This window comes from Dromaius novaehollandiae, chromosome 1 (genome assembly GCF_036370855.1).
Source record: "Dromaius novaehollandiae isolate bDroNov1 chromosome 1, bDroNov1.hap1, whole genome shotgun sequence".
In the NCBI taxonomy this organism is placed as follows: domain Eukaryota; kingdom Metazoa; phylum Chordata; class Aves; order Casuariiformes; family Dromaiidae; genus Dromaius; species Dromaius novaehollandiae.
The window spans coordinates 77,619,528-77,635,180 of record NC_088098.1 but is presented as its reverse complement, the minus strand read 5'-3'; the positions used below and the strand labels follow the sequence as shown (position 1 = coordinate 77,635,180).

Sequence of the window (15,653 nt, the reverse complement as noted above, 5' to 3'; positions counted from 1 at the left end):
CTTTAATGTCAACAAGAAACACATTACCAAACTGCAATACTATGTTCTGAAAAATATTTTTACATTTGAAGAATAGAAAACTTTTAGACTGCTTTATAAAATAAAACACCTATCTGTCTTTCCAGGATAAACATGCAAAGAGGCATTTCCTTGTGAATTTACTTAAAATAGGTCTGAATGGAGCAAACATATTCTAACGGAAAACATTTGTGGAAGAAGTGGTTATACTTAATGATGTGTAACTGACTTCTCTTGCGGGCCCAGTATCTTTGAACATTAGCTTTTAATTATCAGGGCAGCTATTCCCCCCCCAGTAACTCAAACAAAAGTGAAACAATAAATGGATGTTATTACTTGGATAATCTCCATTATTCTTCTTCACTTAACTGACTGCAGAGTGACTACAAACTGGCATCTGTTATTCCATGTTCATTTGAAAGACTGATGCAATAACAGACAAACATACTTAAAGACTGAATCAGATACATTCCGCAAATCAAAGTTCAGTAACGTCAATTTAAAGAAGTGAACTTTACTGGCTTTAGATAAGAATTGTAGAGGGATTTTCTAAGGTATGACTATCAGAGAAAATCACATCTTTACAGCTTTAAAACATCTACAATAGGATAGCAATCAACTTCCTCTGAAGGATTATAATTTCTAGTATAACAGTTACAGGCATTTATCTGCAGTTTGACACCAACCACCAGACTTCTGGGTTGGATGAGAAGAAATTGTGTGTGTATTTAAAGTTGCCATACTGGACCAGCTATTATATGTATTTTACAACATCCCCGGTGGGATCACTATTTTCAGTCTTCAACCTTCAGAGCAGGTTTAGAAATTTAATTTACATATATAAGAAAACAGATAAGCCCATCCTGAAAGTTCTAAAACAATGCTGAGATTTGCATTAATTCAATAAATAACATGCCTACACAGACAACGAAGCCAACTAACATCTGTTTTATCTGCAGCTGAAATAGATACCTTGATGACTACAGCCTTCTGTGTGAACCTCACCTCACTACACAGCAGGTTTTTTGGGGAGAGGAGGGGGCGGGGGGGGGGGGGGGGACAAACCAACCCATGTAGACCTACAATCCTGAAAAATACAGAAATTGGGACTGAAGCATTTCTAGCCTAAGTAAAATAGCAATGTTCTGATCTTGAATACACCTCTGAAATAAAAATGTACCTCCTTCCCTGCAAAGAGGAGAGTATAACTAAATCCAGAAAATAAGTATTTGTACAATACAAGACAATTTTATGCCCGCTGGGTGATACAGTGTCGAGGAGGTACATATTTGTCAAATTCAACCAATTCCACTGAGATACAGCGTAATAAACAATTTGAAATATAGATAGCAGTGTAAGAAGAAATCTTTTTGCTTCTTCTGGAAGCAGAAAGGGAAACCTTTAAAATACAGTATACTGCTTTTGCTCAATGCTTTTGACTACAAAAAAATTGTCTAATGAGTAAACAGTTACCAAAAATGTGAAGGCTGCTGTAAGTGCAGTTTACAGTATGATCACTTTAATCTAGCTCAGGATCTCTTATTTCCTTGGCAGATTAGAAAACCAAGTGATATTTTATTTGGAATTCCATGGAATTCATGGAAATTTACTAAGAATTGTAATTTTTTTAAAACACTTTTTTTTCTGTGTATAAATACACACTAGTTTTTATTTTCAAGATATTGCAGGCAAACACTAGCCACAAATATATTTAGAGTGTTTTAAAAATATAAGCTAATGACCTCTGGAACACTTCAAAGCAACTTCTTTTACATTAAATATATTTGCATCAGAAACAAGGATGCTAAAATTCATTATTTCATCAAGATTGTAAGCTTCTTGTGACTAGCTTGGCATGCCCTTTCCTATTACAATGTAAATATTTATGTGGAATAATCCTTCCATAAACGGTTACCTTCATATCTGAACTTCCAAAAGTTCATATATCTTCAGAAATGTTGCAACAGCTGTCTGTACAACCCAGTAAAGCACATTCTCTTGTATCAGAGCTCGAGAAATACCTTGAAGAACTGTTTATTTGGCTTTAAAATTTATATTTGGCCAACTAGATTTCTTTTTCAGAGAAAAACGTACTTTCAACTATTAAATTACATAACTTATTTGGAAAGAAATAAGCAACTGGAAATAGATAAAGCAGAATAAAACAGTGTAAACCACTTCTCCTGAGAACAGGTCTTGAGTCCAGAAAGCCTGTATTGCATAGTTCACACAGATATAATGAAAAGGATGAAAACTGACACTTTGCATTTAATTAAGAGAGGTTATTTACTAAGAACTTCTGTTTTTCCACAGTAGTGTGCTTCATTAGTCCTTATATTGAGCCATGGACTCTCCCTGAAAGTCATGCCTATTAAAATGCAGTAATGTGAGCTCAGTGACATCACTGATCCATTCCATAGACAAGAATGCATCTCTCTGTCATCTGCATCCCTTTTTCACCACAGCACAGATTTTTCAAAGGCACACTAAGGTACCTAAATGTTTTTGGAAGACCTCAACAAGTCCTCATATTATGCATAAACCTTGAGCATTAAAGGTTGCATACACCAAGATAAATGCCTATGGGTGAGCAAGTTTGACTCATAACCGCCTCCTTTCCTCATCAGAAAGAAAAGCTATAGAAAGGATGTGAATTGAATGAATCTCATCCAACATTTCCTTGTTTCCACAGGTAAGAGTTATGAATGTGTTCTTCTGTTAGACACAGTTAAAGGAGTAAATGAAGAGCTTCAAGACTACTCTGAGCTATCTCTATGTTGAGTTCAATTTCCCAGGCCGCTGTTTATCAGGTTTATTCACATCAAAGTTGGGGTTCTTCTGGTAACTGTACCTGTCAAAAGGACATTCCCAATTATCCAACAAGTAAACCTAATACAAGCCTTCAAGAAAGAATGGTTGGTCTCCTGTAAGTAGGATAATGAATTTAGACGCAACAGTCCTATACAGAAAATGATAAAGACTACCCCAGTTCTTTGAAAGTTATGACAGAGACCTGCTATGGAGTCTTAAATTTGGAAAAAATTATCCAACCTCTGTAGACTGTAAGACATGAAGCATCCATGAAGCTTATAATGGAAGTTGAAGTGAGATTTTCCCTTAATTGATCAACAACCCAAAGACCAGAAAATAGATCAGAAAATTATAAAGATGTTGGGGCTTTGGATGCAGTTATCCAGCTATTTGCAAACAAACACACCTAACTGAATTTCAAGACTAAACGGTAAAATTGGTGAAAAGTTATGGCTAAAGATAATTTGGAAAAAAAAAAAGTCTGAACTGATAGTATGGTGCATAAATTAGCATGAAGCCAAAAGAAATCTCAGCAAAAATTCCACTTTAATGAAATATGAATATTTTCAGCCAGCGTAAATTTGCTGCAAATTTACACAGCACATGTTAGCTATAACGCACAGTAAGAACACTATGCAGAGGTACTAAGCCAGTTCTGAATACCTTAAACTTCGATGCCACAAATAGTATAGCATATAAACTTTCATATAGTGTATAGAACTTTATGCATTACTTTTTCTGAATTAATTTACCTAGCTTAACTACTCCCTCTTCAATCAAGCCTACAATTGCTCCCTTTAATTCCCTGGTCAGAGAGTATAAGGCTTAGAGTGTAAAATTTTGGAGTGCAAAAATACTGAAGAGCAAAATCATAGTGGGATGTGGCAGGTTGAAAGTGTTTTGCCACCAATTAAAAAAAAAAAATATATATATAAAAGCAGTATTCCAAACTGGAGAGAAATACTAGCATTTCTACCCTCCTCTGTGGAAAGCAGCAAGAGAGGGTCAAGAAGAGTCAAAAGAAAATTAACCTAAAACAAAAGGCATTCAAAATAGGTTATGTTTTTCTCCCTGAAAGAAGTTCTTTAGGCAACAGTTCCAAATGAAAAATGTTTGATGTAGATTCAAATATAAATACAGAGGTCCTGTGGTTTTTCTTGATTCCTGTAAAAAAGGAATCAAAAAAATCTTTCTTTTTTTCTTCCTGGAATGTGAGTCAGAGAAGATATTGTAAACAGATTTAATCACAATAGCAACTTGTCTTCTTTTTTTTGTTATTTTTATAGATTAAATTTATTTCTGAAGAATCCTGAACAGTTTTACTTCAGGTATGCATCTTTTGAAGGGTTACATAGTATATATTATAAATACTCTGTGGAGTGAATGAAATAATTCAGGATTCTTTTGAGTTATCTTGCAGGTAATATGCTATATTAAAGCTATTAATAAACTAGCTCTAATTTAATATGTTTATAATCCTTGCATATTCCTATTAATCCTAAAATCCAAATTTAAAGAAAAATGAAAAATAGGGTGTCCCAAATGAACTGAAATCAATTTTAAAAATATGGACAGTTTCTTTCTGGGCCCTGTACATTTCATCTGAAAGGGAATGGATACAGAAATTCATACACAAAGATACAATTCTTCTGCTGTAACTGATGGGTTTTATGCTTCTGTGAATTTATTGTGGATCGCGATTGCTTATCCAAGTACTTTTACATAACCTTTGAATAGCAGCTAAAAAGTGAATTTATCCATACTGAACTTGCTAACCTGTGTGTGATAATTTACTCAGTTCTCAGAAGCACCTATTCAAAAGAATAATCAAAGTTAAAGTACATACACTTCTACTAAACAGAAAAAAAGTCTGCTTTATTTGGAGCATCACTGTAACTAGTCATGATACTTTACAGCTTCAAAGACCTTTCATCTGAGGAAAAAAAATTTCCACACACTAGTGAAGTGATATTTAGAACCATCCTGTAATAGCCTCATTCTGAAAACCAAAAAATTAAGACATGAAATATATGTATTTCTGAATTTACACTCCAGTGAATGATCAATTTTTGTTGCAAGAAAAATCTATCAAATTTCTTCATCTAAAAAACTACATTCTAAGTCAGTGGTTTAACAGGAAAAAACACAGCCATAGTAAGACTTCACCTCTCACCTTCATATAGTTAAGTTTTTCTTCTGCCTTGATTACATATGGATGTAGAACAATCCCTATACCTCATTTTCAAGATCTGGAAAAAATTATCTACAGAAACAGTTAGCAAATATTCCAGTCCTTTATTCATTAGCAGGAACATTTTAACATGAAAACTTCTTAACCCCCCAAGTTCTACTTCTACTTCACTTTCTCATGAAGGAATCTAGCAGTAGGAAGAAATAACACTGGTCATGGGAAAAAGCTCATTACCTGTATTTGAGATGGATACGACATAATAAAAATACACAGTTAGAGCGTCATGACTGTCCGGTTCAATGAAAATTAGATAAGTATTTCAGGATGCTCACTTAAGAGCTATTAAATATCAATCGGTACAGAATTTTAACTGCCATTTACAAGCCTGAGGTAATGTTATTAAAATATGTCTATTTCTACATCCTATTCAAAATATTATAGAGGAAAAAGGCAGCCTTAATAAAATAATATTAATACTTCTCTGCTCTTGTAGAAAGGCCAGCTATATTAAATATCACACTACTTTACACTGCACCTTTTCTTCATCACTTCTAACCTATGTCTAAGTCACATGTCAAACTAAAAGATCAGGTAATCACTACTGATTTCCTACACTCCTACACTGCCCTCACTATCTGTGGCATAGAAGGTGGAAAATCTGTGTGCAGAAATCCAACATCTGCTATATATTTCCACTTCCTCAAATTATAACTTAGTATTGCATGGTTGAACTGTATGTTGCCAGTTTGAGGTCCAAGTGGCCAAGAAGACAGCAAAACTTCCTTAAGAGGAATCCGCTCAGGAACCAGCAAAACATTATTCAAAAACAAAAGTTAAACCAATCAAAATATGAAGAAAAATTATAATAAGGGTAGTAAAATAACTAAGCCTACTACTTCAGCTCAGAGTTCCAGCCAGCTGTGTACTGAAGAATGTGTATAACTTGAGGAACATCAGAGGCTGAATTTAAAGCAAGTCATCTACTACCAGGCTTTATATATTTTTTCACATGTGTTTTATTGTTTATAAATAAAATGAGAAGTTATTCAGAGTTGTTTGATACTGAAAATACTTTTCTCACTGAGGCTACATGGTAATGGAGGCTATTAAAAAAAGCAACTGATTAGTAAACAGAGGTAAAAGATTTTAATTAAAAAAAAAAAAGAAAAAGAAAGAAGAGTATTCACTAGGACTTCTGTTTTCACACTCTGACACATCTCACAGCCTGTTTGAGTTCTTGCACAATTGCTCCATCTATCAGAAAAAATAAAAGGAAGAGAATTCCCAAAATAAGAGCAATCTAAACATCAAAATATTCAGTAATGGAAGATAGCAATAGGGAAAAAATATTTGAACAATAGCTGACAAAAATAATTGAAGAGAAAAATCATACTATATTACTGATTTGTTCAGTATTGACAAGAGTAGATGACATAGATTCATAAAGTAATGATTTTAAGGAAAATCGTTATATAAGCAAAAGCTAGCAAAAAAAAAATAAAAAAAAATCCCCCACACCCAGGATCTACTTTCAACTGGAATTTGACAAATCCAAGAAAGATTTAACTTGGATTATCAAATGCAATGTCCAAGTAAGATTTTTGTTTCAGACTCTGAAAGAATCCTGGCACTGCAAAGGGACTACAAAGGGACTGCAAAATCATCCTTTAACTATTTTGTGATACCGGACAGATCAAAATGAAACTAGAAGACTTTGGTAAAGATTTACTTTTATTTTATTTTTATTATTATTATTATTTGTATTTTTTGGTAAAAAAAAGTGCCTTTTTAGATATTAACAATACAACTTTTACTTGGGGAGATATACACTAAACAATAAGTGGATATAAGGTCAACACATCAAAACCAAAGCACAGAGCTAGGATCAACCAAACTTTTCCAGGGGAGGGTGGGGTGTCTTTCCAGCACAAGAACAGCAGAAAACAAGGAGATATTCTGCATTTGGGAGTAAATAGCTCAAGTTGAGAGTAGAAGTCTTGTAAGTACTTTTTCCTTTACATAGCCAAGAACTACCATAGAATCAAGAAGTTCTGATACAATCTAACTCCCCCCCCCCTTGGCAGAAGGGAGATAGACCTGAAAAGATACATCTAGAAAAGCTGTGTTTAAGGATGAGAGGTTAGCTGTAAAGTGAATTAGAGGGAAACATAATGAGAATGACTGATAGGAAGGACAGTGTTGTGGTGCAAAAGAACAAACAGTTGTTCCCAGGTCAGGAAACAGCAAGATTTTTGAGGACTAAGTGGAAATGCCCAAAGACAGCAACATGAAAAATATTGTCAAGAATTTCCAGATCTATTATACCTATTTGGAATTAATGAACCAGAAAGGTGATATCCACTGCACTCTTCATTTTTTCAGTCTTATATGTTGGGATTCTGCAGGTATGTACTGCTCTCACTGCAAAAAATTGACTACTGTCTCCTTAAAGTGCATATATATAATTAGCATATATGCTAATTAGCTATGCAGATGCATTAGCACATGCTTCTGATAAAGCATGAAAAATTTTGCAATTATCACCATTAACAGAGAAAGAAGCACAGAACTTCTTTGCTTACAAGAGAAAAATCAAACAAGATCTTTAGAATAAACATTATTATATAAAGATGCTGCATGTGACAAATAGGTATTAAAAAAGTTGAAATAATAGAAAATGATAGTTTCTGATTGTGGAACTAAGTTGCTGAAACAAATAAATATTTTCTCTGGCATATAGACATTTGCTTATTATACAACCCAGAGGTAAATTCTCTATTTGGCATTCCAGAAAATGTGTGTGTTGGGAGACTACTGAAAATGCAAAGCACATCCAAATGCATTATCCCAACACTGGAGAAGGCAAGGCATCTATCACATTCCAGCATGAGCTGCTCATTACCTTTGCCACACCAAATTTCTGCTTGCCCACAAGCTCACATATAAGCCATTTTTAGAGCATTCATATACTTTAAAAAATTGAGTTCCAGCAAATAGAACTTGTTTGGGATGAACTTTTGGCAAATTGTTTTCAAAATGAAGCTAAAAATACTTTTTTTTGAGTATGTGCCAAAAAATTGCCGCAAAATTTCATGCACCACTGAACAGATTTTGAACAACTACTTATGAAGTTAGAACCATGAATACAAAACACTCTTACAGCCAACATCATGATATAGAGAGGAAAAGAATTAAGGACACGAGGATAACTCAGCTTATCTCAAAATGCTGTTACATCTACAAATGTGATATTTCTTTCATAGCTTCAAATAAAATCATCACAAAAATATCAACATACAAAAGCACAGAGGGAACTTTTAACCAAGTTCTTTTTTGTGCGACACTGTGTTTTAGTACTGTTCTGTCTCATCAATTACACTAGTAGCTGCTTTGGCTTCTTAAGCTTTGGAAAAAAAACTTCAGCACAACATACTCTATAAAAGGAAAACTACAGACTGAAAAAACTTCTCAAAAGTTTACAGAATAGAAGAAAAGACGACCAATGTGGGAGAAGACTATGCATGCACTTGAACTGCAAAATTAAAGGCTTCTATTACTTTTCTTTCTTTATTCTTCCTTTACATGAATCAAAATGGTAAATATCCAGATTAATAAAATCTAAGATAAGCAATCTCTGATGGCTACTGCTTCCTGAAGAAGACATAGAGAAAAAGAGGGATATTGCCAAGTCATAATTTAGTGACTGTGTGATCTGAATCTGATATCACACGTACCTTCATTCCTTTCCGTCCATGAATGCCTGCTTCCCTTCACCTTGTTTACAAGACAGTAAGGAAGACCACCATCAAGAAAGGAAAGGAAAGAGCAAGATAATTGTACAGAAAAAAGATTTCTCATACATAACAAGTGATTTGCTGAAGGTATTTAAGATTCTATTTTATTTTGATGGAACATGTGACTGTTTTAAATAGAATATCTCAACTAATTATGATATAGACCATATTTTTAGGACTAGCTACCTTAATCAAATAGTAAGAGAAGTTTTTGATAAATCATCATTTCTAAGGCTTACAGTGAAAACAGATCATCTCTTTACCTTATCATGCTCAGGGTCTAAGAATTTAATCTTCTGCAAACTATGAAGTGTTTTCCTTCTATAATCTGTATCACTAATAAAGAGGAGGGTTTAAATAGTGGATGTGATATCAACCATACTAACTTCAAAATCTCTGTATTACTACGTAGGAAAAATTACAATAGGGGAAAAAGGGATTCACCTCCCACCTGTTAATTACAGCACCTTTCTCAGCAAGAAAAACATAACTAAAAAGCAGAGAGAATAGCATTAATATGTTACTGACATTCACAACTATTAGTAAAGCAAAAATTCTATACATTTTTATCCCTACAAAAGAACTTTACTAATCAGAAACCATACCAGCTACTCGTTCTGCATTTATACAGGATAGCAATTATTTTCAAAAATAAATGAAACTGTACCAGATATGAAAGACAGCTTAATCAGAGTGTAACTACCTAAATATATTAACAAATCCTGACCCCTATACTTGGCTTAGTATCTTTCATTCTCATACTTTCGAAAACACAGAACAAAATAGAAAACTTGATATCAAGAAGGAAACTATGATTTGTCTCATTCCTCTGCATTCTTCGTCATCAAATAACTACACAACGTAATGCAATTTACAACTCTATCTCTACATCTCCCTTCTTCACTATGTTCAGATCACTTGACACATTGAGATCCAAACCTGAATGTATTCTATTTTTTTTTTTTTAATTAAAAGCTTCTACTGCAATGGATAGTAATTTATTTTCAGAGAACATCAGAAACATACTAAAGCAATTGTAGAAGAAATTATGCTTGGAAAAAAAACAGATGCTAATTTCTTGAAAAACAAAATAGAGTCCTTATGATTTGATAAAATGCTAAAATCGAAAGTCTGTTTGATTTTCTTTAGGTGGAAAAAGAAACCCCTGAAAAAGCTGCAGGGTGGAACAAACATATTTTATTTTAATCAAATAATGACCTTGTGTTCCACTACAAAAGGATATTTATTCCATAAATTTAAGAGAGCTTCTATTGCCAAAATTCCTTATTTTGAAAAAAGAGGTAAGTAGTCAAAATGGGGTACCATCACACTAATTAGCTGGGCCTAACACCACAGTATCTGCCTTTATACATTGAAACACTTTTACTAAATGGCTTTTGTACATATGACTGCATTTTATGAAGTACTGAAAATTCCTATTGAAAAGTTCTATCTTTTACTACGTTTTTAAACAGACCTGAATAGTTAACTTACTCTGTCTTCTTCTGAGATACAAACAGTGAAATCTGAATCCAATACCTTGTACAACTCAAACTCCCTTCAATTTTTCATGTAAAGCTTTCTGGATGGTTTTGTGGTCAGTGGCATTTGTTTTTCCAGAGCACTGTATTTTGATCAAAAAGTTTCATAGGACCAAGTTGTTTAGTATATATTTCAATAGAACACATGAGTTCAAACACAAGATCAAAGTTAGTGTTCATTTTCACATGGCAATATCAAAGAGGTTAGTCTCAGAAGAACGTTACAATGAAATTATTTTCCCATTTATAATAAACTGACACATTTGCCATTGACGTCTTCTCTGATATCAAGTCCTAGAAAAGTACAATTGATATGCATTCCTTTCCTAAACACTCATTCCATAACCTTACTGCTTCCTGGCATAGAGGAGAATGTTCTCATTGTCCTGTTCAGTGATGAAGGACACCATGAACCTGGTGACCATGAATATAGCCTGAGAATGTCTGGCGTGCTTTGTGAAATGTTGATTTGAAAATGCACTTCCCTGAAAACCCAACAGCCCTGAAAGAAACTGTCCCCACTTAAACCAGGAAGTGCCCATTACAGTGGTCAATGACTTCAAGGGAACTTGTCCTTTCGATCCAACTCCACGAATGGGAACTGTCACTTCCACAGTTAAAGAACACATGGGCTAGGATATTCAAGACAAATGACATTACTGGACTCAGAAAAGGGCAGATGTGGAAATAACCTGGCATCAGTGGATATCAACTGTATAGTAACTGCTGCTGCAATTCACCTTTCAAGTGGTTGTAGCAAAAGCAATGGATAGCAATAACGATTCATATATAACAATACAGAGAGACACTTTTTTGAGAGGCAGTTCAGGCATGTCAGAGAGTATATTGAACAATGCCACTCAAGGAGATCCTGTAACAACTGTGCAAACTGTCCCAGGAGGTCTTGAAAACCTCAGTCCAAAATCTGAGGCTTCTGCTACTTGAGGAAAGAAACAGAGTACTGTATACTGGTCACATATCAATTTCAAAAAGAAAAACCAGAACATAGGCCAGAACTTTCTAACTTTAGGATCAGTGGTGAAGGCATTGGTCAGAAGGACGACAACAAAAAATGTCTCAATATTTCACCTTGCAGAATTTTCTGCAATTTTAGCGAGGTCCTAAATTGCTAGTGGAGTACCAAATTAGAACTGGGAGAAGAATCCAGTTGAAAGATATCTGACAGGCCTGAAACAAGATACATAATTAAAGACAACTTGTGCCGATGAGCTGACAGTTCCCTCTTGGCGGGGAGGAGAAAGGAAGGGAGAAGCTGATAATGATGCTACCTATAGCTAATCAGTGTGGCGGAAGATCTTGCATGTCACAAGGATTAACTCCAGAAATTTGTCTAGCAGAAAACTGAGATAGAACTGGGCCTTTCACTTCTTCCCCTAGCCTAGAAGTCACAGCATTGTAAATGGAATATATCAGGAGTATGGTAACCTTCCAGTCTTTTACCATATGCCTCCATCACTGACACCCAGGCAAAATACAGCTTAGATATCAAAAACTTGAATAAACTCTAATGATTAGTTAAATACTAGTGGAGAAAAAACAGCATTTCCTCTTTCCCAAAGAGCTATTTTAGGAAGGTGGGAGCAGGATACTGTTAAGGTGAGAGTGGGGTTAGGAGAAAGCATAATGAAGGAATCATGAAATTACATGAGATAGCTTTCATTCTGTGGAATTCAAAATATGGAATTTGGAAGGAAGCAGAAGAGGATAAGAACTCAGAAGGTTGAAAAACCGCTTCAAAGGTGTGAAGGCAAAACACTGTTTGTAAAACAAGAATATTAGAAGAAAATAACCAAAAAGTGCTATGCTTATTTTCAGAGCAAACTTGTACTGTGTGATGACTGCTACAGCATAAAGCCTCTTCAAACTGAAAGTGAGATGGATACTTGTAATTCTCAATATAAGTGTGCATATGCATGTATAATGTCATAATACAAAATATTAATCAACTTGCTGTATAGTCATTAGTCATCATTTCAGCAATCTTAACTATTAGCACAGAGCAAATCCCTTGCAGAAAAACAAATGCTAAAAACACACACATAAGTAGATAATACATTTAAAAACAGTTATATTAAAAAAATCCATAGCACGCATTTCTCAGAACTCTTCCAACAAACTTTTATGACTGAACAAAATTCGTAAGTATAAATGTTATTTTATAAAAACTGGTAATTCTATCGTAAACACTCATAGTTTTTATCTACTTGCTTAGGCTTCAAAATCCCAGAGTCTAATATTACAATTAGAGATAGTAAACCTTGACTGAGTTGAGAAAGAAATGACTTGGAAATTTGTAAACAAAAAGTAAACCTTTTCTGGGATCCAAAAGTCATATTATGTTACATTAAATGTAGCCACAATATGAACTGGTTCCTGTGTTATGGCAGAAGTACTCTTCTGTCCTACAACCAAGAATAGGTCCTTTGCATTTGTGAGTTCTACTCAAAAACTGTCTCATTTAGATCCCAAGGTATATTTGAACTTCTTGAACATGTTTGCACATTTCTGTCCCCAGCTTGTGGTTTGAAATGTTACATATCATCGAACAGTATTTTTGCTAAATTTGAAAGTACACCCCCAAAAAATCACTCTACAATTCTTCCAGATTTCATGAGATTCACTCATTTTTAAAATTCAGAAGGTTACATTAAATCAGTGCACAATATATTCATTTCAGAAACACAAGACATTTTTTAAAAATCCATTTTTACTTCCTCTTTAGGCATAGCCATAGGGTATGCACTGAGTAACTCTGCAGTTCTGTGCAGTATGCTCCTCTTTCAAGACAGAACTGATTTCTCCGAGCTGTCATGCCTCTTTCTGTTACACTGTTTATACAGATGCTTACATATTTGTAGTAAACTTTAACTGATATGATAACAGTCAGAAATCCATAAAATACTGTTGAAAATGGTGAAATATTTCAAGTGGACTTCTGATGTGTTTAGGTCTAATTTACCTCTGGAAAGTTAAACTGATAAACAAACTATTATCCTTTCCATTTTTAGTAGAATTGTTGCTAATGGTACTTGAATAGTAACTGTAAACAACAATGTAAACAATCTTAGAATGCTATTAGAAAATTAACTGATTTATAAAACGAAACAAAAAACTTATTTACTAATGACAGTTATTATTCCAATTCATGAGTTGTACTTAAATCCAACTAAGGTATTTTCAAAAACCAGACAGGTTTACACTGTTCAGATACTCATCAGTAATTGATGTGACTTCAATTTCTTGTTATGCAGTGTGCCTTTAATCACCAAGCAATGTTAAGTGGTAAAGGTACACACTATGTAAGCATATTTATTTATATACATTTCTGAATTTTATAAAATTTCTCATATTAATACTTTTTTCTATTTTTTTTTACAAAATTTCTGTGAAACAAGAATAGGTTTGAACAACAGTTGTTTGTGTGTCTACTGTCTAAAAAGCGTCAAAAGATTTGGACCAATAATGTGTGTGAAGCCCATACAACCAAATGTTGCATTTAAATATGAAAATTAAAGTTATTACATGTTTTCTCCAAGGCTACAGAAAATGACAGACATTAAAGGAGTATGCATTAAACTACTGTAAGATTCCTCCTCCTCAGTGCTACACTCTTCTTGAATTTTTGCTAAGTGGATTTAAATGTCATAAAATACCTTGGATCCCAAGAAACAGAGAGTCATTGTTTGTTGTGCATTTTTGAATACCTATGTTTACTATTATGGTGAGAACACAAAGTGAATGATTATTTTGTTTGGTGATCATGTATGTTCACATTTTCTCAAACAAAATAGAAAATAACCGAAACTAAAAGAAAATCATGAAGCTTTTTGTATTGCATATATACACAGATAATGATATGTATATGACAGACAGATAGCCTATGTATACATGTCTGCGCACATCCATACCTGAGCATTAAGAAGTTCTTCACATTTGTGAGAGTGTTTTTCAATTGTCAGTATATACTGTTTTTCAATAGCTGCTTCTTGCTGTTGAACTGTAGACTGCAGCAACGCCTGCAAAAAGAAAGCACAGAATATTCAAAGATGTAACTGAGATGTTTATCGGAAACTGGAAATCAGCTATATACTTGTGTATAACCAGAACATGGAATGCTGTTATAAATGCAGAATGTGCAACTATTGAAGTACCTTTCTATGTAACACCACTTTGTTTTTAGATTTATATCTTCCCACAGCCAAGATTAAAAATTTTTGGATCTCAGATTTCCTATACACAGTCTCTTACAAGACAGCAATACACAGAAGATGGAGAGTATTTCTGTTAAATATGCTCAGTGTAGTGAGACCACACAAGAAGAGAAGCATACGAGAGCTGCTGAAGAAAAAAAGAAGAAAAAAAAAAAAAAGCCAGACATATTTCACTGGCTGACAAAACTCCACATCCTCTCGGCACACTGTAAGATCCCATAGGCCAAGCATGATCTTCATGACCACAAGTCAAGTAAAAGCAGATGGAAATTCTGAGCAATTTAAAACATAAAAGAACGCCCCCCCAGGAAGTTCACACTTGAATGTGAAACAGTGAAAGTCAAAGTGTGGAAAGTTAAAGTACCAAGACAATACCAAGAAGATAATAAAACCAGGAATTCTGTGTGTATGCATGCGTGTGTTTGCACACATGTACATGCACACATACACCTGACTGAACTCTAAAGAAGTCACAGCATCTGCACGCAGAAAGAAAAACATAATTCAAATATATGAAAAACTAAATCACCATTTGAAGGAACTGCACTCTGATTTCCTTAAAACAATGCTATATTTTTGCCCAGGATTTATTTAACTCAAGTGCTATACAAGTTCCCCCCCCCCCCAATATTATAAAGTATTTATGTCACTTTCCAAATATTCATTGGACTATTTATACACACTACAGCAAACTATTTTTAACTAGTAATCAACATAGCAAACTAGTTGGAATTACTGTATAAGTTAAAACAGACACAAGTTTTATAGAAAACAGATCTTTGGCCCAAACGGAGACAAAGCAAACAAAATAAAAAAGTCCCATCTTTCAAATAATCTTTGTTTTGGAGACATATTTACTTGATGGAACATAACACAAACATTAAATGCAATTTTGAGAACTTTTTTTTTTTTTTTAAAAAAGCCACACACACAACAACATTATATAGAAGTTACTTTTGCCAGTTTTTGAACGATCTTCCCACATTTTCCTCTACTTAGCCTGTTCTGCCAAAATCAGGTTCTTCAGGATATCACTCATGCTACAGTACAGTTGTAGTTTCAACAC

General features: G+C 34.0%; 1 protein-coding gene across 10 annotated transcripts in view; it reads right to left on the bottom strand.

Annotated features, from left to right (window-relative positions):
- Window positions 1–15,653, bottom strand: part of CCDC91 (coiled-coil domain containing 91) — a 174,738-nt gene that overhangs the window by 77,943 nt on the left and 81,142 nt on the right. For all 10 annotated transcript variants that reach the window (XR_010390784.1, XM_064517416.1, XM_026102420.2 and 7 more), the window contains one exon: window positions 14,285–14,392. Coding sequence is in view for 9 of the 10 variants with exons in the window: in XM_064517416.1 (XP_064373486.1) it covers window positions 14,285–14,392 (108 nt within the window). In the remaining variant the exon portion in view is untranslated. The remainder of the gene's footprint in view (window positions 1–14,284; window positions 14,393–15,653) is intronic.